Here is a 22,636-nt window from a genome sequence, read left to right as displayed (position 1 = left end):
ATTTTCTGGACGGGGAAGGCGGATAATTGAGTTAAATGTTACATTTTCACATTCATCGTTTTTGTTTTGTTTTATTTTTTATTTTTTATTTCAATTTTAATTTTATTTTGGTATATATATGCTTTATATTTGTTTCTCAATATCAAGCAATATTTGTACAGCTGGAGGTATTTTGTTGCTGTTTCTTGTTTCACTTCTGTTTGGTTGTTGTTGCTGCTGGCTGCTATTGTTAATGTTGTTATTGTTGTTCCATTTTTTATTCAGCTTCCAGCAAGTGTTCAGTGTTTTTCTTTTTGTTTGTTGCTAAAGAAGAGAGAGAAGAAAAATACGAATAAGAAAAAGAAGCGCTATGAAGAAACCTTATTTGTTGTTTGTTTCTGTTTTTTTTTTATTATTATTATTCTAACCCATTCACACACGTCCACTAAAAACATTAAGCGCCTTTTGTAAAGGTTTCATTTTTGTTGTTGTTAATTCAGCCGAATGTTAATCATTTTTCAAATAGAATTCTTAATTACTTTTAAATTACATTTTTCAAGGTTTTATTTGGTTGTCGGTTGGGTTTCTTTTGTTTTGACTTTGTTTTTAACACTTTTAATGTATAAACTATCAGTTTTGAAAACTATTTGTAGACGTCTTAAATTAAATTCAACAATATACGGTCTTATAATACCCTTGATATAGATTTAATTAAATAAATAATTAAATTTTCCCTACCTTATATAGAGACTAATAGTATTTACTAATATGTAATATTTGTGTTCCTAAATTAATTTAAAATATATTAAAAGTATAGGGTATTTAGAATATCGGCTAGTTTATTTCGTTTATTTGGCTCGTCTCGTTTTTATGGCTCGATTCAGAATGTAATACTGTTGTTGCTGTTTGCGGTTTGTTTGTTTTTTTGCTAATTAAATGAATACTTTAATTTATATATTTGAATTTTTATTTCCCACTAGCTGCGGCCAGTCGTCGATCGGATCTGTGCTGTCACCTGTTGCTTTGTTCCTCTCTGCAGCTGCTAAATGCTTTTTAAATTCTTTTTGTTTTAAACTTTTTGTTATCTCGTTGGCTTTGTGGAAGTATATACACAATATAGCATATAGTATATAGTATAGATATAAACCGGTTAAAGCCGACCCAAAATTTAGCACCCAACGGGGTGGATTCCGGGGCCCGGTTCGGGGTTTCGGCGGGTTGCAAATTAAGGGAATTATTGAACCCGGGTTCAAGTCTTCAATGCCGACTGACTCGATTTTGTTGTTGTTAATTTGCTTGAGTTTTAAAAGGTCTCAATGGACCTTAGGGATTTTTATATAAAAGCTATAAAATATTTTAAAACTCTTCAACTTTAAGCTAGGGCTGACAGACAATATTAAATGGCTCTTGAGCAAGTTTCCTACTCCCTCGCCTTGCACCTACTCCCCACTTCCCCACCACAATTCGTGTGTATATAAAATATATAACATATACTATAAATATTTATTTGTGCGCATTTAACTCAAGTGTTGCTTGGCAGTCTAAATCAAATATATACATATAAGAAGATAAACTTCTTGGCGACTGTGAACCCCACTTTTCCCTGTTCGGTGAAGGCTCCTCCTTCTTCAAGCACAGACACAGATACAGACACTGGCACTCTGATATTTGTATCGAAATTTCCCCATGAAGCAAGGACATTAATGCGTAGGAGGGAGCGTGCACACGCACTTTCAGGCCAGGAGGTTCTGGTACTACAGTAAATATTAGTTTAATAATTTATTTGTGCCTTTGTTCTATATAAATTTCCTTTACTTTTCTTTTAAATATAATAAAAATGCTAAAAAACATTTTAATTTGTTGTGAAATATAAATGAATATAAATAAAAACATCATTTTTATTTGTTGTAACCTATTTTGTTGTTGACCTTTGAGTGGTTAACCTGTTTTCGCACTTAATCTATAATTTAATGAACATAAAAAAATATATATAACTTTTGATTAATTTCGTTTGTATAAATTATTATATTATATTTCTTTTTATTCGGTCTCCCCTGTGCTTTGGTGGCCCTTTTGTTTGTCTCGCTTTTCGGGGACATGGCACGCACTGCTAAAATCTTTGCCAACATTTTTCGAAGGCCTTTTGTTTGCGTTGCGGTTGACACAAGCACACACAGAGGCGCAACACCACCCAGCCAGACAACCACCCAGCCACCCCACCTAGCCATTCCACCAGGCCACTGCTAGTTGTAGGCTTGGATATGGATCTGGATCTCGGCCTGCGAGCCTGGGGCTTGTGGGTCAATCACCCGGCGGGTCGTAATTGCTAAAATGACACACACACAGCGGCAGTAACAAAAAATTAAAAGGTAATATAAAGAACCTTTTCTCCGCTCATTTTATTATTATTTTTATTTTTTTGATATTTTTTGCACTCGCTTTATTTGCATTTCAGACGCGACGACGTAGAAAAAGCAAAAAAGAAAAGAAGGCAAGACCCGAAAAAAAGAAACAAAAATAAATTCAAGTGCTCGAGGGGGGAAGAAAAATGAGAACAGCGCAAAAATTGGCGAGCAAAAAGGCAAAAAGCTATTTGCCAGACAACAACGACAACGAACCCTAGGAGGCGGCGAGAGAGCGGGATGGAGAGCAGGAGAGCGCAAAGCGAGAGAGCGTCGCACCGCGCGGTAACAAAATAAATAAATTATATAATTTGCTTTGACGTTTGACGTGCCACCCCCCCTCCCAACACCACTGTCCCCTCCTGGAGCTTGCGGTTTGTTTACATTTGCAATAGTTACAAGTTACATCGCGCTCTCTCGCCTCAGGTTAGATTAGGCTTCAACTGCGGGGCGTATGCGCAATATTACGTATACCGCGCCGATCATTTATAAATAGAGTAACAAAAAAAAGGCAAGGAATGCCAGCCAATAGATCATTTAAAGATCATTTTGGAGCCGAAAAAAACAAGAATAAGAAGAGGCTGGAAAATTGTAAATTATATTTAATCTGGCATTTCGGTCTTTCATTGTCGCTGTAACCATATTCCATTTGTAATCTGAGCCCTGCTCTCTTTCAAATCATTAAAATGTATATCTTTTCAAGTCTTTAAATGTTTCCTATTTTCCACTTTTATTGAATTGAACCTGACACCTGTTCTGAGGTATGAAGTTCCACAAAAGTAAAAGAAAATAAATCTAACACCGGCAAACATGTGAAACCTTAGGAAAAATACTAATTTGTATGAGTGATTCCAGTCTAGCCTCTTTTGTAACATATCCTTATTATTTAATTATTATTTTAAGTATTACTAAATTTTCTTTAATTTTCTTGGATTTTTCTACAACATTATCCGTTACAACACGTATTTTATAAATAAAAATCCATATTTTCTCGTGAAAAAGGCTCTAAGACATAACAAGCAAATTACGCGCCTTTATTAAACACCAAAAAATAACAAACAAAAGCAAAAAAACAACCAACAAACAAACAGCAAAAATCACAAGCACACACACACACACACACACACACAATCGCCGCTAGCTGCATCTCTTTTCCCCGCCGAGTCTGTCTCAGTCGCCACCGCTGAGGAGCTGCTGCCTCTGCCGCCTCGACCTGGCCTAATGCCGACTGCCGACTGCCGACTGCCAACTGAGACGCGGACAGCGACGGCAACGGAGACGCCGGCATCGACATCAGGTGGTGGCTGGCAAAAAAAAAAAAAAATTGTCGCAAAAACCAAAAATAGCTGAGCCAGTAAGAGATAGAGAGAGAACCAGAGTGGGATACAGAGAGAGAGAGAAAATGAAGAAGAAACGGGGGAAGCCGCAAGAGAAGAGAGTAAAGCAGAGAAGAGAAGGGGGCAGTAAGAACGTGGTCGATGGAGCACGTTCTACAGAGATTTCCGAGTGCACTTTGCATAACATTCCATAACATAGTAACATAGGTAATACTTATAATAATCATATAATATATGGAACACAGAGCCCAAACAAAAATGAAATATATATCAAAGTTGGAGAGTAAAATTAAAGGGAATTAAAAACCAGATTTGTTTGCCTAGTTTGGGTATTCCCACATATTTCTTAGTAAATATTTAAATATTTCAATGGACAACAGAATTATATTAGTTAAGCTCAAATATTAATATAAGCTTTTATTACACATATTTAAAACCATAATTGGGGAATCCAGATAAAAAATATTTAATTCCAAGTAAAATAATCAGAAAATATTTTAAATAAATAATAATGAATATAAAATACTAAATTCTAGCTTATTCCATTTTTTAATAGAGCCCTAAACCCAATGTCTTTGGTACAACACGGCGTATGCGTGGTGCGTAGCCACAAAAGATTGCGCATACGCCAAGTGAACCGCTGAGCCCAGAGTGTCGCTGATCTAAACGGAATTGATTTAATTAGCATAACAGCCTAAGATGGCGTCAAGCTATCTCGGGCTGTGTGCGAGTCCCAGCCTCATACCCCTGGCCATGCGATCTCCGATCTCCAATCAGGCATGCTAAATTCGCCTCCAATTAAGATTCGATTTATCGATAAACTTGTGTTTTGGCAAGTCCACATTTTTTGGCGGATCGTTGGATCGATTTGATTGCCCTTAATTTATGGTCCGATCGCTTTGCATGCCGGCAGCGAGGCAGTTCACTAAACTGTTTCCTGTTTACAACAATTATTTTTGCTCGAGTTCCAGCAAAACGCGCTCTCAAATATAGTTAACGATATTAACAACATTTTTATAGCATCATTTTGTTGTGTATATTTTCCATAATTTTAATTTAATTGCTCTTCCGCAATCGAAAGAGGAGAGAGAGAAAGATATTTATGAAGTGACCTAGGAATTTGATCAATTCGCTTGTCCAAGCTAACTTTCCCCCCAGAAAGTGTCAATAATTGTTAAAAAATCTAAGAAATCAGAGAAGACAAAATGTGGATATTTAAACATAAGTATATATAATATATATATATACAGATTTGTATATACATTTTTTTGGCATCAGTTTTCAGTTTTTCAGTTCAGTCAGCGATTTACAATCTGTTTTATTTCGTTTATTGTTGTCTAGGCTGGCTTATCAATTTGCCGCTTTCGGTACAAGTTCGGCTTTCCTTTTTTCCGCAGCTTTCAGGCCCCCTCTTCTAGCTCCCCCCCTTTGTCTCCCGGAACCCCTTCTCCACGACAGAGCTTTCGGCTCTCTTTTTATGTCTGTCGCTCGCTCGCTCGAAGCGTCGAACAAAAACGCTCTCAGACGCGACGTCAGCAAAAATTTCATGTGAAGGCGACAAGAACAACAAATTATTAAATATATATACACAAACACACACACACACATATATATATATGTCTGAATAATATATGTCTATAAGCGGGCCCAAATTAAAATATGAAACATTAAACAAAAAATGTACAGTAACAAAAAAAAAAAGCCAAAAAGAATTAATTTCTTATTTCTATACATTATAAAAAAGAAACACATAAAATCACACACTCTGGCAAGCGATTATTAAATTATTATACTATATAAAATATATAAAACCGTATACAAGTGTGCATACACAATTAACACAACATTCGAAACATTCTGCGACGACGCAATTGAAATGCCAACATCAACATCATCGCCGCTTTGGCAACAATCTTTTCCTTTCTTTTCGTTTCTTTTTTTTTCGTGTGACGCCGAAATTAATTATCAAACATAAAACAAAACAAAAACAGCAACAACTACAACACAGACACACACACGCACAAAAATAGTCAAAGTAACAGCCCAACACAAGCAGCGAAAATAATAATAAGACAGAAAACAACGAAAAATCATCAGCAACAGCAAAGAAAACCTTGAGAGCAACACAACCGAAAAATAAAATAACAAAAACACCAACAAAAAAAGCTCAAAAAACACTACCGAAAACATAATAAAACCGAAAAATTCGAGAGAGAAAAAAAAAAAAAGGGCTTTTTTATTGATTCGGAACTCGGAACTGGTAGGTAAATCATTGAAAGTTTGTTGCCAAAAAATGTCTGCTGTTATGCTGGCTATTTATACATATTTACTTTTATTATTATTATCATGCCCATCCAAAGCTCATTTCAGCTTGCAAGATGCCCCGTACCCGACCGGGTTCAAGGGTGGACCGACCCATAAAATGCAGGCCATAACATTTGCACCTGATCTTGGCTGAGGGCATAATCCCATTCCATTTCAGCGGCTTTTTTCGGCAATTAAAAACAATGTGCTATAGATGTTATAGATATGCCAAGTCAACCCCATAAGCCCTTGAAAATTTACAGAAAATACAAAACAGAGTATTTTCGAATTAAGTCTAAAACCAACCCATTGATAGTTATAATTATTAGTGTTTTCTTGAACTGTATGTTCTCGCTCATAGAAAACTTGAATTGCTAACAAACAAAGCTTATCACAAATATTATTTTAACCTTCAAAATAATCTTAAGAGAAATATGCAACCCCTGGGGGCAGTTTTTAAAAAACTCCCGAAATTTTTAGGAACAACATGTTTACAAAGTATAACAATACATCCTTATATCGAATAAGTTCCAAAATAAAATAAAAAATAATGCTGTTTCCCAATTATTTTCATTAGGTATTTCAAAGTCGGTAGATCACGTTCTTGTTTCTATTTTTTGTTGTTGTTTCATTCGTTTTTGATACAAAACCCAAAATAAAAAATTAAATAAACCGAAAAAAGAAACTGGAAATTCATTAATATGTTAATTTTTTTTTGTCTTGCCTCATTGATTGTGTCGGTGCGACTGTGTGTGATGTTTATGGTGTGTATAGGACTGAGTGTGTGATGTTTGTGAGTATATAGTGTTGCTGTGCGAGCGTTAATGTTGGCTAAGCAGATTTTCGGGGGATGTCAAGCGGTCGCAGTGGGAATTTTGTGAATCGAATATTTTCCTCTAAGCCAACAGAAAAGCGGCAGCAGGTTCTCATGTTTCGATCACGCTGCACGAAGTAATCGGGATATATACAAATCCAGAGATATATGTACATATAGCAGCTGATATTCACCAAGACTGCACCAATACAACTCTTAAAAACAACTCCAAAACTACACCAACATACACCAATGCACCGATATTCGATTTTAGACTTTGTGGCTAATATTTTCAAGCCATTAGGGTCAACGCAATCTACCTTCTTTTGTAATACATATTTCTGCTCTACCGCTTGTTGTTCTTCTTATTGTTGTTTTTGTTGTTGTTGTTGTTTTTTGTTGTTGGTGTTGTTATTTCACGTTTACACAAACACTAGCACACACGAGAAAAAAAAAATGAAAGAAAACCGCTGTATAATTGAAGCAACTCGAGTTTGTTGCTTGTTTCCTATTTTGCTTTTCGCTCCTTTATTCGATGTTTTTTTTTTTCTTCTTTTTTTATGGGGCTTGGGGGGCACTGTTTGATATTCCAATTTCATTGGTTAGCGCGGCGCCATTTACGTTTCTCGAGCGTGTTCTTTGCATTTTAGCAGCGGCGGCGTCAACGACGACGAAATAGGCAGGCCAGCAGTTACTGCTCCCGCCTCTGATCTCTCACTCACACAAATAAAATAAAAAAAAAAGAATAATAATATAATAATAATAATAATGACAATAGTAAATAAATATTAAGCGAAACGCAGCGAAGTAGCGACGGCAATGCTACTAGCGAGCGAACCAAGCGGACGGGGCCAAGCGAACGTCGCGACGCGTCCGTCCGAACCGCTACAGAAACAAAAATTAATTACATATATTGAAATCACAAACTAAACTAATCAGCCAAACCGACCGACCGACCGCCGGAGAGCGGAGAGTGGAGAGCGGAGAACAACGCTCCCGAGCGGCAAATGGCGCAAAAGCTTGGCCGAGCGCGAAAGCTTGCTCGGAGCGGATCGGAGCAGTTGCAGGGCAGAGCGGAGCCGCACGGAGATAGAGCGACCAGCAACAACCTGCGTTGGAAAGCTGGCGAGACCTTGACTAAGGTTTCCGGCCGGGAAACCCTCGGTGCGGCGCGTTCACGCTCAGTATTTAGCCAGCTACCAGCTACACCAGACAAAAATATATACATATTTAATTGAATTCAAAATAAAATTCCAAGGGAATTTGTGGTATCAAACGCTGCGATTTGAAAATCACTTAAACACACGCACAAAAGTAGGCCACACAAAATATCTAAGTTTAAAATAGGCTTAAAGTATGAAATGGAAATGATTTCAAATGCATATATATTTTGTTTGCCCTAAAAAAATAAAGTTATGCAAGTAAAAGCGACAAACATTACTTTCTAAATGTTATTTTTTGTATGAGGTTTTTTTAAATTTATTAACAGCAAGGTATATTTTTCACTCATTTTCTGACAGTGTACTAGCGCTGAGAGCCAGCCACTTGGCATTAACTGGGAATCTCTCTCCGCTCTCTCTATCTCTGGGAGCTTTTTCTTGGAGCGGAGGCGCGACAGTTTGTCGCTTCTTAGTCTATGAACTTGACGCTGGCGTCTTACACAACGCTGCCTCTGCCTCTGCCTCTGTCTGCGTCGCTGCCTCGGTCGACTCCGCGGCTTCTTCCTCTTCTCTATAAGGCAACGCAACACAACACACATACCACATACACACACTTGAACACACACAACTCTTACAAAAAAACAAAAATAATAATAATGCCACTCAAAACACTCGTACTAAAGGCGGTGATTTTAGCAATGATTTTAGATTTAAAGTTTGAAACTAACCTAGGAACTTAGGCAAGTTTGGAACCGCAACGACAAAACAAGGACTCGACTCTGAGCGGAGGTGCCACTTGGCCAACTGGCCAACAACCGCTACCACTTCCAATTCCACACACACAGCCACTGCAGCAACGGCCGATGCGGAGCGACAACGCGTCGTGGGACTTGGACAGATGCCGACCGACTGCGATGGCAACTGGCGCGGATGAGGCCCGGTCCAAAGCACAGTGGGGCCTGTGTGTGTGCGCGCCGTGCTCGGTGCTCTGTGGCAGGACAGCAAACAGCAGCAGCCAGGACGACGCACTCAGACAGCTTTTCGCAGCACTCAAAAGAAGCTTTCCTCCGAACCCCCATTTCCTTGGCTCATTTCCCTTTCGAAAAGCAACAGTGGGGCACAGGAGTCGCACATGGTGGGGCCGACAGGGCGCATACGCAATATTCGAGTTGAGCGATAACTTGGCCACAATGGCGGTCACAACAATATCTGGGGCATCCCTTGGGCCCAGAAAACAAATCGTTTAACACAAACACGTGGCAAACGGGGCGCATACGTAATATTTTCCTTTGATTTCAGTTCACAAACATTACTTTAACTTTACTTCCAACACAACGCTAACTTAAGAAATTACCAGGTTTTTTTTTTTAAATATTTTAGCTAATTTGAATAATAATTTTGAAAACAAAAACATGAAAATCCATAAAATATAATCATTTAAATAAAAACTCGACCAAAATTGCATAAATTTCAATGGGAAAAGCATTTTTATTTATTTTTTCATTGAATTTTTTAATTTATTTATTTCCCTAAATTGCACAGTTACATGTTCCGAATGCCGAAGTCTGTACAGAAAGAGCAAGAGGTGATAATCTTTAAAACAATGATGCTATTATCTAACGTTTATGTTTATATAGTTGTGATAAAGGTCTAAGCCTAATAATTATAACTTTTTTTTTTGTTGCAGTCTCATTTGGCTCTACAATTTCCACCACAGGTGTACCCTGGCACGCTGTGCTCTCCGGCGCATTTTTTTTAGGTTTATGGGTTTTCTTTGGTTATCTCGCGATAAGGCAATCAAAATAATAAACACAACACAAAAAGCCGAGATGGAGGAGATGGAGGAGGAGGAGTAGAAGGCGGCGGCGTCGGACGGACTAATCTCAGACATTCGATATGCGACATCGGGGAGTGATTCCCCGCGGAGCTCCCAAGTGATAAAGTGATGGAAATTTTTTATTGTTTAAGCATAAACGAATGTTTGGCAAATATATTTAAATCAGTGGATTTTAATCGAGATTATGGCGTGGAAATAGAGGGGAAGATAAATCTTTAAATTAATTAATTTATTATTTAAGGATTAAGGGACATTATATTAATTTGATATTTATTATTATTATTATTATTATTTATTTATTATTTATCATAATTAATTATTTTGCAAATATATTAAACTGGGCGCATTTTAATAGCGGTTAAGGCGTGGATATATATTTTTTTAATTTATTAATTTGTTTTTTTAGCATTTTTTTGGCATCCATGAGCTGAGGCAGCCAGCCGGGTGAGTTTGGGCAGAGTTCTTACCATTCGCAGTCTATTGTCGCCATTCTTGTCCACGTAGAAGCCATCGCTTCGGGCATCGAATTCCAGGCAGCTGGGGCACAGCCTCCAAAAATCTGAAACTGAAACAGAAAGTATCGAAGCAAAGCTAGAATATTACTTAGTTCGTTAAGAGAGGCAACTGTGATAAGGCGACCAGAACCCCACCCAGCCAACAAAACCCCACCCCCAGACCCCCCCTTGAATACAAAGTATTAGTTATGTTACATATTAAAAAACAAAAAACGAGACAGAGGAAGCCGTAGAGACTAAGTGCTACTTACAAGCTGTAAGCGATCTCAACCGATCGGGAGCTATAACAATAAAGCAAAGAGCAAAGCATAGCAAACTCACCAGTTGGGAGCGATCTCTTGGAGGTCATCATGCTGTCAGGTGGTACGCAGCTGCTCGAGCAGAAAGGACACGGGCATGCTGTGGATGTTGCCTGACTGCGAGGTGCTGTGCAGGTTGATGTCCGCGTGCGCATCGATCCAGACCAACGACAGATTCGGTGTGTGCTGCAGGTGCCCAGCCACGGAACCTATAAAGAGTAGCAGGATTCATCAGGATTAGGCTCAGGACACAAAGGATGTGTGGCAATCGTTAAAGTGGAGTCTCTTACCAAACCCGATCGCATGGTCGCCGCCAATGGCCAGGAACTGGGAGTTCTCCTTGAGCATCAGCTGTACTTGCTCGATCAGCGCCCGATTGCAGCCCCATGAAGTCGGCATAGTTCCAGATGTGGTGGTAGTGCACCCGCTGCTGTTGCAGCAGCGATTCGTCCACGACATAGTCCCGAATGACTAATGAGGCCATCTAAGCGAAAAGTACGAAAAATAAAAGAAATTAAAAAATACAGTTACCCACACGTGTGCTCTTTTCTATACGTTTTTTACTTTTGCAGAGAGTCCACTGCAGTTGTAGTCAACAGGAACCTTGTACAATGTAGTAATCACACGCGTGCTAACTAATATTTATGATTTCTGATCGACTTGGCATATAGAACCGTGATCTACAGCCTTTTCACATTTTTTCGGCAGTTTTTTTCACATTTCTGACGCCATGAATAGCAGGACAAAAGAGAATGCACAAAAACTTGGGTTTCTAATTGTTTTTCTTTATGTTTTTACTTTTGCGGTGGGTTTTTCGACTTAATTTTACTGGTGAGAACAACGCACTTGTATAAGTTGAGATCGTACAGACTTTTCCCATTCGAAAATAGAGCGTTTTCTATTATTTCCGCAGTTTTTTCACTTTTCTGACGCCAGAAATACCACGACAAAGAAGAATGCAAAAGACTTGGGTTTCTAACTGTAAAAAGAGCGTCGCGCCATAAATATTAGTGTGGCCAGATTAAAAAATCTCAAAAAGTTTACATTTCCCCCTAAAAAAAAAAAATCCACACCTGAGATTCGAACCACACCTGATACTCTAACTATATCGGATACTACAACCTCTGAAATTTAGCAAACCGTCTCTCCACTTTTCCACCTTTTGTAGACTTCTAGTTGAGTTGCAAACCACTGAAAATATTTTAAATCTTTGAGCATTTTCCAACATCCTCTGTGGCTTTCCCGCCAAAGGACAATGGAAAAACGAACCGCATACGAAGTTCAACGACGTTGTGGCACCCAAAATACACCATATACATGCATACACACCCACACACACACGCATGGTGCATGTGCACAGCACGCATGTAAAATGGGCTGTGTGCCGATTTGACCCATTTAAATCGAATTATAAATTCTATATTTAGAAAAATCGTTCTAAAAATCACTTCAACTAAGTATAATAAGAGAAAAATCGAAAAAGCATCCGCTGGCAGACGATTTTCCCTACCTAATGACCAATGACCTCTTTCAGTGAAGATTGGATGCCGCTTTTTGGGCTGCAAAATATCACTCCTGATTTCCCAAATTAAAAAAGGAAAATATTTAATTAAAAATGTTAATAAAGCGGATCGTAGAAATTGTAAGCGTGTAAGATTAGTTTTGACATGCACAAGCTCAAAGAGAGGACTCTATCGCCGCTCTCTTGCGCCGTCTTCCGCCATTCTGCCATTCTACATTAATTTCGCTCTCGCACTCGCCAGGATCGGTCGAAAAAGACGCGGCTCCCAGAAAAACAAGGGAAAACGTTCGGATTGGTTCGGAAAAAGTGGTCCCGTCGGGAAAACTATCCCTCCAGAGGGATCGGAAACTGTTTTCTGCGCGAAAATCCGAGGGAAAACCGAGAAAATCTACGCTAGTACTGCGTAGTCTTGACGGCCGGCTATAAGTATGCAAGTGTTAGTGAAATAGGATGCGTGAGCATGTGGCAGTGCTTTTTTGTTTTTTTTGTTTTGTGTTTTTCTCTGCTCACAGCGTCCCGTTTTCTTGGCCGTCCTCGAGAGTTCCGCCATTCCCTCGTCATTTTGCTCGCATTCGAGTTGATCGGTCGGAATATACGCGGCTCCTGTGAAAACGCAGGAAAAACGTTCGATAAAACGGGAAAACGTCGTCCGGTCGGGAAAACTATCCCTTCGGAGGGATCGGTACCGGTTAATCGGGTGAAAATCCGTGTTGAAGCCGGAAAAAAACCTGCGCTCGGGCTGCACAGCCAATAAGTGCCGGTTATTGGTGTGCAGTTTTTTCGTGCATAAACTAAAAAAAAAAACTGAAATGGAATTTCGATTTACAGAGGAATTTACAAAATACAAAGTGAGTACAGTCATCCATTATTTGTTTTTTATTTGGTTTCGCTCTCAGTCTTTGTCTTTGCATATTTTCTTTTGCACCGTTATTCGGCACACGCAGAGCAAAGCATCGTTCGCTCTGCTCTATCGCTGTCTCTCTCTCTCAATTCTTTACTGCCGCCTCGGCTTTTTCTTGTTCTGCATTGTGTTTCTGATTCTTGCGCTTCAAATAACATGTAAAAGCAAACGAAAGGAAAGCGCTCTCTCACAGAAGGCAGAACGTAAAATACGATCCACATCTGTGGATTGGCCATTTTTGGTGTGATTTCCTGGCTTGTAAACTGAAACAGGAAATCTTGTGTTTGTCTCTGCTCACGCGGTGAGTACAGATCAGGCATTGCATTTGCCAATAGTATTTAATATAGAAACTCCGCTTCTATTCCTATTTGTTTGGCAGCTATATGATATATTCGTCCGATCCGGCCCGTTTCGTTCATATTTTTCGGGAGAATTTTTCATAAATTTTATAAAAATATATAAGTTTTTATAAATATATTTTTATATTTAAGAAAAGTCCCCCTATTATTATTTTACGTGTGCATTTAAGTGTTCTCTTATAAAAGTCTTTAAAAATACCTAAACAAACTTGGTAAATATTATAAATTTAAATATAAATAATATTTATATAATTTGTATTATTAAAATATATTTAAGAAAAATCCTCCTAAAACTAGAAGGTTTTTCTAGAAATTAGAAACGTTTTCATTGTTTTTAGTGGGAATTTTGCCTAAATATATTTTTATATATTTAATTTATTTTTTACTATTTTTACGAGTGTAGTTTTCTTGTTCTCTTGAAAAATTCTTTAAAAATACCCAAATACACCCAGTAAAAAATAATAAATATAAATATAAATAATATTTATTTAATTTGTATATTCTCAAGTAAAATAAAGTAAAATAGATTGGATTCTGTGTTTTCTTTGACTTTTAAAGACTTAATAGTCTGTTAAAATGCTTAAATATATGTTTCCTCTTTAAAACGTTACTTTATATCATATATAAATTATTCGATTTTTCCACCACATATTAATTAAATAAATATTGAAAACCCTTTCCTGTCTCTGGTTTAAAGTCTTTTTAGACAAAAAAAAAAACCCCTCCTCTTTATGAAATAATAATGTGTCTATATTTATATGGCTTATAGTTTTCTTTTCGCCTGAACATGTTGCCAGGGAATATTTTTAAGGGAATAATGCTTAATGTCAATCGATTTGCAGCTTAAGCCTTATGCACATTTTGATAGCGTTTCCAGGGGGAGCATCGCCTCTGCTGTCTCGCCGTGATTTCAACTAGACTTTTCCCGCTTTTCCACGGGAGTTTCCATTCCCTCTGCTTCTTTTTTTTTTTTGACACTTTTCTTTTCTTCTTACATTTTTTTTAGCATCTCAAAACGCTGTAAAATGCGCTCGTTTACACCTCAAGTGGCAATCATTTGCCATCGCCCCCAGTGACGTTATCGTGGGAGTTTCCTTAGCATTTTCCCAACCTACCCTCAGCCTCAGACCCTCCCCCCTCCCATCGTATTTTCCCTGCCGCTAATCACCAGCTGGGAGAATGTCCTGAGAAAAGGAGAGAGCAAGCGAGAGCGAGAAGCGTTGACTGCTGCTGTTGTTGATGATGATGAAGTGCCAGCAATGTGGCAGTTACAGGATGAGACAGAGACAGAGACGGCAGAGCGAGAAGGGGGTGGGGCGAGAAGGGGGAGGGTTAGAGAAAGAGAGAGAGCGAGAGGAGAAGCACATATGAAACAGCAGGATTTGGGAAAATAGGAGTTTTCTTTTCTTAAAAAAAAAAAACAACAAAAAACCTAAGAAAGATTTTAATAACAAAAAAAAAAAAAAACGATACAAATTAAGATCTGTATAATTTAAAATATGTCTGAAAATTGCTATTAATTGTTGTATCAATTTCTAAAAATACATATCCAAAAATACCTATAAGCTTAATTTATATAAATCTGGATATTTATTTTAAATATTAAACAAAATATCGATCTTTACCCAATGCTACTTTTCAAGAGTATTTTTCATCTCCCTACACACGTATAAATTTCTTGATCCAATTTTTGTGAACACTGCTGTTTGCGCCCACACACCAGCACACACTTACACTTATTACAAATAATGGGTAAACAACAAGAACAGAAACAACAATGGCTATATGACAATGACAAGGCAAATAGCGACAAAAACTTCACAAATGTCAGTTGGCGGTTGTCTTCTCATCATTTTCCACCCTCGCTTGGAAAATTGAACAGTAATTACACTTTAGGCTTTTTCTTCCCTCGGAAAAGCGTCCCAAGAAATATATTCAAAAACTGAAATTTAAATGAAAACAAATCAGTGACGGGGAGAAAGGTAGTCTGGACTTTAAAGCGCCAGACGGCGGTGGCTTTCAAAGTTGCCTACGGCAACTTGTACTTGTATATATTTTATGTCTGGGAAATATACACTGAAAACTATACAAAAATTAAATTAAATTCAAGTAGAGCTTAAGGTTATTTTTAAAATAATTTATAATCACACAAATCAAAGATTTTTACATAAGAATTCAAGAAAAATGAAAAGTCCTTTTAAGATATTTGTAATAAATATTTAAACAAATCCTTAAAAGATCATAATACATATTTCTGCCTGTGCATCGGCTCTGTATATATCGCTTTATGTATATTTACAACTACTAAACTGTAATCGGGGCCACACACCGGAAGTTGAAATGACTTGAAAATTTATTGCATTTGCAGCAGCACAACGTCGACAATGTTGGTGTTGCTGCTGATGTTGCTGCTGATGCTGATGCTGCTGCTGCTGATGCTGCTGTGCATTCAGCAGGCTAACGCTTGGCTGGCTTTGGTGTTGCCATCGCCATCGCCATCGTCAACGAAACGGAAGTGGCGCGGCAGTCAATTGGGAAGACAGGCCAGGACATGGCCGGAGGCCCAGAGCCAGAGCCGGGGGAGGGTGGGTAGCTGGGGCTTGCAGAGCCGGCGATTGCAAAATTGAATAAGCCCACAGAACCCGATCCCTCGAGCTGAAACTGAAGCGCAACGGAGCAAAGCAGCCGGAACAGGAACTCCACCGACTTCAGCACTGCTAAAAATGTTATTACTGAAAAAAATTATTACGAAATTGAAAAAGTTAATATTAAAATTGTAAACTTAATTAAGAAACTCCATATACAAACTTAAAAATGTAATTATACCCTTGCAGGGTATTATAATTTCAGTCAGAAGTTTGCAACGCAGTGAAGGAGACGTTTCCGACCCTATAAAGTATATATATTCTTGATCAGCATCAACAGCCGAGTCGATCTAGCCATGTCCGTCTGTCCGTCTGTCTGTCTGTCCGTCTGTCCGTCTGTCTGTCTGTCCGTCTGTCCGTCTGTCTGTCTGTCTGTTTCTACGCAAACTAGTCCCTCAGTTTTAAAGCTATCTGAATGAAACTTTGCATATAGTCTTCTATATGCTCTCACTGCTATATATGTCGGAACGGGCCGGATCGGACGACTATATCATATAGCTGCCATACAAATGTTTGATAAATTTTTAGAAAAAAAAGTATAACTTGGCTGTTTTTCAATATTTTTGCATCATTTTTGAGATATAGCCATTTTATATTATTCCAGAATTTTGGTAAAAATTTTATGAAAATCGGACGACTATATGATATAGCTGCCATAGGAACGATCGAGAAATTAATAGAAATAAAATTATAGCTTCGTTGTTTTTCAACGCATTTTTATTTACTCTGAGATATACGTTTTTTTTATTATTCTAGAATTTTGGTATAAATTTCATAAAAATCGGACAACTATATCTTATAGCTGCCATAGAAGCGATCGGTAAATGTATAAAATATATAAAGCTGAGAATGTAAAACTGTAACTGTCAAACTGTAAACATAATAAGTATAGGTAAAATGTAATGAAACTCTGTTTTGTGAGTGTTTTCAGCATTTAAATCTATAAAATAAACATCAAAACCAATCTGCAAGGGTATACAAACTTCGGCGTGCCGAAGTTAGCTTCCTTTCTTGTTTTAGCTTAATTTAAATGTTAAAAAATAAAAGAACCTTTTTTCTTAATTTAAAAAATAAAAAAAAAGTGTTTCAAAAATTATTTTTGTTCAGTGCATGAGGTGCAATTCCCAAACTCATCCTTATTCCGGTCGACACGAATTTACGGCGATTTTGCCGTCACTGGCAGGACATTTTTCGCCTGGCATTTTGCAGGAATTGGCTGCTGCTGCTGCTGTTCTTCGGGCCAAATGTCTCAAGTCGTGGCTGTCGGGGAATCCTGGATCCTGGATCCTGAATCCGTGAGTCCTGAGTGAGTGAGTGCATCCGTCCTGCCGAGCAGTTTACTGCTCATAAAAATCCATTAAATTATTCAAATAGCATAGGAAAAACAGTGCTCTTCGAATATTTTCAGCAATAACGTCGACGCGCAGGCAGAGATTTTTTCCAGGAAAACAGGATGCTGCCTTGGCCAGGTTTTTGTGTGTTTGATTTGAAGGTAGTTTTCCGCGTTGGTTGCTTAAAATAAAAGACAGCCGGCGGTTGCAGCGGAGGAGTAGGAGGTCCTTGCCCAGTCAGGCATGCATCAGTTTTAAAAACAACAGGAGGAGGAGGAGGAGGAGGGGAAGAGGAGGAGGAGGAGGAGGAGCAGGAGGCGGAGGCGTAGGAGGAGCCCACACATCCAGTACATCCACATGACTGCCAGCTAGGGCTGCTCCACCACAGGTTTCAGTTGCCAGTTGCCCAAGCTCCAGACCACCAGACAGACCTAGAAGCTACAGTTACACGGAGCAAATATATTTATGTACTGCAAAGGAATTGTGTGTAGAAATTATTAAAAAATAAAAATAGCATATCTAAGCTCATACAAATGTGACAACCAATTTTTTCTTAAATAAAGAATTTTTTTTCAAAAATATTTGCTTGTTTTTTTCTGTTAAAATTTGAATTTTTTAAGCTTTTGTGTTTCATTTAAAAATAAATTTTATGGTGTACCTTTAAGTCAGATGCCGACTAAACCAGATTCGACGACCAGGCCAGAGACCAGAATAGCGCAGGTCAGGATGCGGATGGGTTAAGTTGGTTTAGGGGGGGAGGAGGAAGAGGAGGAGGAGAAGGAGAAGCAGGAGGAGGAGCATCCATCCGTTCCACACTAAAATGTAGGCGGCGAGATGCTGGTAATGCTGGTGCATTTGGCTACGCTTCACATATACCGGAAAATGGAAGGAAAATCTAAAAAAAAAAGTAAAAAAATCGGAAAAAGCTGGCATTAAAATCCCTCACAAAGTAACTTGACAAAATATTTATTTGTATAATTCCTTAAGCAAAATAAATATATATTTTTTTTAGATTTACCCCAACCCACTGTGCCAGGTGGAAGTGGTGTGTGTGTGCGCTTGGCATTCTATTCACAGTCTGGTTAGCCCTGCGGCATATCTAATTATTTGCCCACAGAGTCATCAGCAAAACGCCGCCATTTCGTCCTGCGCCCGTCCTTTATGTGCCTGCAGCCTGCCTGCCTGCCTTCGTGTGTGTGGGTGTGTGCCTCATTATGCTGGAAAATATATAGAAAACGAATTTTCTAGTTTGCCAGCACACACACAGTATTTTATAATATTTTTTTCTCCCTCTAGTTTAGCTTAGTAATTACATATTTGCACTGTTATTACCTGTGCAACGCGCTGGTCCTTTTTGGGTCCTTTATTTATCTGTTGGAGGCACAGGCATTATATAATTACGCGAATGTGAATATAAAAGTGCGTAATGGCTGCGGTGTATATATATGAGTATGTATATCCCATAATGGCTTTCAAGGGCAGAAGCGAAAACCGGGGGCAGAAACCAGAATCAGGTGAAAAACCAGCAGTTCCCCAAGGGTATGCTAGCTGGGGGGATGTGGATAGGCGCCAGGCTTCGACAAGATTAGCTTGCCAAGAGGGGTAGGGAGGAGAAGGGAGGAGCAAGGAGGCGCAGGGGGAGAAGGAAAGAAGCTACACGCTGCGAAAAAACAGATGGTCAGTCAGCTTAGAAGTGAACTAAAATTCCTATATTAAAAATATAAAAAAATGGGGAATCAGAAAAGAAGAATATTTAAACATAATTTGAAAACATAAAATACTCTCAAAAGTACACTTAAAGGTCCTCCCTCTTTCTGCTCAGTGAATGGCTTCGTCCTGTGGACATGTGAGTCCCAATATTAACCTGGGCCGGAATTCGTAGCTGGAATTGCTACAATGTCGATAAAAGAGCAATCTAACCGCTGCCCGGAGCAACGAATCGGATTCGATTCGTTGTCCTCCCTGAAAAGTAGGCAACACACAGGACATTTGAAAGGCCCAACCGAATCGTCAATTTCAATGGGAGGGGAAGAGAGAAAGAGAAGGAGAAGGGAGGGAAAGGACAGCCACTGCTGGACACTGGTGGGTCAGTGGTTCAGTGCTCCTGCTCCTGTCAACGGTCCGTCGCTGTTGTTGTTTGGCTTGTGACACGTGGATTGCCGAGAGATTTCGCTGCTTGTTAGCTGTTTGCATTCCTGTGTTTTTGCCCTGTCGCACTCGTTAAACATTCGTTGGCCATTCCCTTTCCAGTGAGTCCACCTCTGGCTCTCCGTTTACTTCTTCCCCCCTCCCCCCTTTTTTTTCAGGACTATCAAAGTTAAAGACAGCAGATGGGAGTATGCCCATGATTTTACAATATTTTGTTTTTAATTTTAGTTAAAGAAGCCTATATTATTATCCATCCTAGATGGCTCTCTCTTCTCAAGGTTTTTATAATTAAGAGTTTAATATTTATTTAAGAATATATTTTTTTAAATATAATAAACAACTATTGCTCTGATACCCTTATAATTAATATTATTACATTATTATACACCTGTAGTTAAGAATATTTTTCCTGCTCATTTAATCCCATTCATTTCGTTTTCTGCCGGCAATTAAATATTTAAGGCATCAACACAGCCGACTCTCGCTTTGACTTTAATCCATTTGTGTATTTCAAAATGCATTAATAAATGATATTATTTACCTTGTTTGCAGATAGAATTACATGTGCAAGTGCAATATGGACACAAAAGTGTCATTCAGGCGGGGGATTTGTCAGTTTGTTGACTGGGGAATGACCTGAATTCGGAGCTATATTTTTGCTTGTTTTAATAATTAACTATTATTTTTAAATAAATATATTTATAGTTGTAATTTATTCTAGAATATTTTTAATATATATTTTAGCATGTTCAAGGGATTGACAAGCGTCTGCTGTAATTAATAGCAATGCTGCGAATGCAATAAATAATCGATACTCACTTAATTCTGTCTTCTGTTTGGTACTTTGCTTTTTATTTCTTATTTTCTTCGGCTGCCTTGACTCGATTTTAATTAATTTTTTATGGACTCTGCGTACATATGTGCGTGTTTGTTAGTTGTAAATATCCGGCTGTGTGCTCCGCCGTTTTCCTGTTTTCCCTGCTGTCTCGTACTTAAAAAGGCAGCACAAAGGCAGCCCGAATGATGAATGACTGCCAAATGAACATGTTTGAGTGGAGAGTCGTCGGCAGAGATGAGTCCGGAGAGATAGAGTCGGAAATGTACAATATAATCAAAGCGATTTCGTGCACACACACACACAGAGGCAATGCCTTCGTTTTTGGAAAAGGGGTATTCCCCTTCAAACTGGAGCTGCATTTCACAGTGCAGCTGCCATAAAAGCTCTATTGTCTGCCATTCAATTAAGTGCCTGCAAGTGTTGTAATTCTAGATTTACACTTCAGTTTCTGGGGGTTCTTCAAGTTTAAAAACAGTTTAAAGCATACGGAAAAATAAGCCTTGATTTTAATTTTAAATAATATTTATTTAAATAGTTTAAAGGTTTTTAAAACTATTTCTTGATATCTGAAAATTTTTATATATTTCAATAATAATTTTTTTAATTAAAGAAATCATAACTCAGCTAAAAAAGCATTAAATTTAATTCGGAAAGCGATTCTGTGCTAGTTTTTTTAAGGTTAACAAATCTGCATACTGAATTTTAAATTTTAAGAAATCTAAATTTTTCTCATGTTTTTGGGGGAATTGTTAACCAATTTTAAACCCTTAAAAAATCGAAAAAAATGGGAAAACATTTTTTTCTTCCGGGAATAGCTAGATCGACTCGGTTTTTTGTGCTGATCAAGAATATATATGATATATGGGGTCGGAAATGAGTCCTTCGCTGACAAAAATCTTAAAACCCCTCAAGAAAATCTAAAACATTCACTTTTTTGTATTATTAAAATGATTATTGTTTTAATAATAAATAATAATTATTTTGATAATAAATAATAATCATTTTAATAATATTATATCTTTTATTTTAATAATATATTAACAGAAAATATATTTTTAATATATTCATTAAAAAAAATTGATATTTTAGATTTTCTATTATATTATAATAATATTTATTATTTTTTTTTTAAATTAATAATTCATACATTTACAAAGCTCTTGAACCTGGTTTCTGTTATTGCTTCTTCTCAAGGCCCCACTGTATCTGATTATTGATGAAGCTCCACTGACAGCCAACTTTCGGGTTACCTGGTAGCCAGGATTAGGCATCTGTCTCAGTCTCATCATCAGGCTACCTTCCCATCGCCTCAAAGATCCTGGCCACCTCCTCCTCCTCCTTGTCAGTGTTCGTCTTCGTCTTCGTCCTCGTCTCTGTATATGTCTCATCTTCTAGCTGTCAGTCGTTCACTCACTCACCGAGAATTGATGGCATTTGCCAAAAATACTGATGACACGCATACGCACACCCATGCACACTGGCAGGCAGGCACGCACACACACACACACACATTGGCAAGCAGAATGAGCACTTTTGTTGCATACTTAGTAGGGCAGGACAATGCGCCACTGATTGAATTGCATGTAAATTAACTTGCTGATCCGATTAGGGCCGAGACGACTGAGGCCAACAACAGGAATAATATATCCAGTGCAGAGCAAACTATTTACACGGGGAGAAAATGTGTTGAAAAATATTAATAGGTAATAGGTATTTCTATTATTAATTTTATTGGAATTAATATTAATTTATATACAAAACACATTAATTTATGTGAAATTGTCATGAAGAGATTTTTGAGTTTATCCATCATCCATTGATGAATTCACCTATGTTTTTTTACCTTTTACTTCGTCAAAAAATAAAAGAGCCTAAAACTAATCCGGCTTTTATGTTTTTTTCTGCGTGTTCTCAGGGCTAAAAAACCGCATGAACTGCGCCAGCAGGTAAATGGCGAACAAACTCGCACACTGCCGCAGCTACGCATGAAGAAGCTAAGTACACACACACACACAGCGCACACCCGCACTCATGGCCGCCGCCTCGGGCAATTTCATTTGCTGCTGAGCTCTCACACAATTGAAATTTTTGTTGCATACTTTCGAGCAATTTGTTTGCAACTCAAGTCGGCCGAGCACACACACAAAAAACGGACTGGGAAAAATCCATCCTCTTCTCCCCCTCTCCCACGTCATCCTCGGTTTCTTCTATTTTCCCCCGAAAAACTTGGACTCGATTTATTTTG

The 22,636-nt window shown here is 38.1% G+C and overlaps 1 protein-coding gene across 5 annotated transcripts; it reads right to left on the bottom strand.

The window, feature by feature from the left end:
- Nucleotides 1-123: 123 nt before the first annotated feature.
- Nucleotides 124-11,640, bottom strand: LOC108085070 (arginase-2, mitochondrial-like). Of its 5 annotated transcripts, none has more exons than XM_017181537.3 (4): nucleotides 10,938-11,090; nucleotides 10,670-10,856; nucleotides 10,301-10,398; nucleotides 124-303 (listed from the first exon to the last, which is right to left on the bottom strand). In XM_017181537.3, exons 1-4 carry the CDS (start codon nucleotides 10,950-10,952, stop codon nucleotides 124-126), a joined length of 480 nt encoding a protein of 159 aa, XP_017037026.1. In that variant the 5' UTR covers nucleotides 10,953-11,090. The 5 variants fall into 5 exon arrangements, with proteins under 5 accessions (XP_017037026.1, XP_070144484.1, XP_017037028.1 ...); XM_070288383.1 differs by lacking the exon at nucleotides 124-303 and adding an exon at nucleotides 11,515-11,595 and having other exon boundaries at nucleotides 10,005-10,398; nucleotides 10,938-11,131; XM_017181539.3 differs by lacking the exon at nucleotides 124-303 and adding an exon at nucleotides 11,212-11,618 and having other exon boundaries at nucleotides 10,009-10,398; nucleotides 10,938-11,131.
- Nucleotides 11,641-22,636: the final 10,996 nt, after the last annotated feature.

The sequence above is a fragment of the Drosophila kikkawai genome, chromosome X (genome assembly GCF_030179895.1).
Source record: "Drosophila kikkawai strain 14028-0561.14 chromosome X, DkikHiC1v2, whole genome shotgun sequence".
Lineage (NCBI taxonomy): Eukaryota > Metazoa > Arthropoda > Insecta > Diptera > Drosophilidae > Drosophila > Drosophila kikkawai.
The sequence above is the reverse complement of the archived record's forward strand: the minus strand, read 5'-3'. Positions and strand labels throughout refer to the sequence as shown.

What these genes read in the sequence shown, in the direction of transcription:
- LOC108085070 (XM_017181537.3), bottom strand. An exon ending in CAAGAGATCGCTCCCAACTG is followed by an intron (nt 10,399 to 10,669) that starts GTGAGTTTGCTA and finishes TTTCTGTTTCAG; the next exon opens with TTTCAGATTTTTGGAGGCTG. An exon ending in GCGACAATAGACTGCGAATG is followed by an intron (nt 304 to 10,300) that starts GTAAGAACTCTG and finishes TCTCTTCTTTAG; the next exon opens with CAACAAACAAAAAGAAAAAC.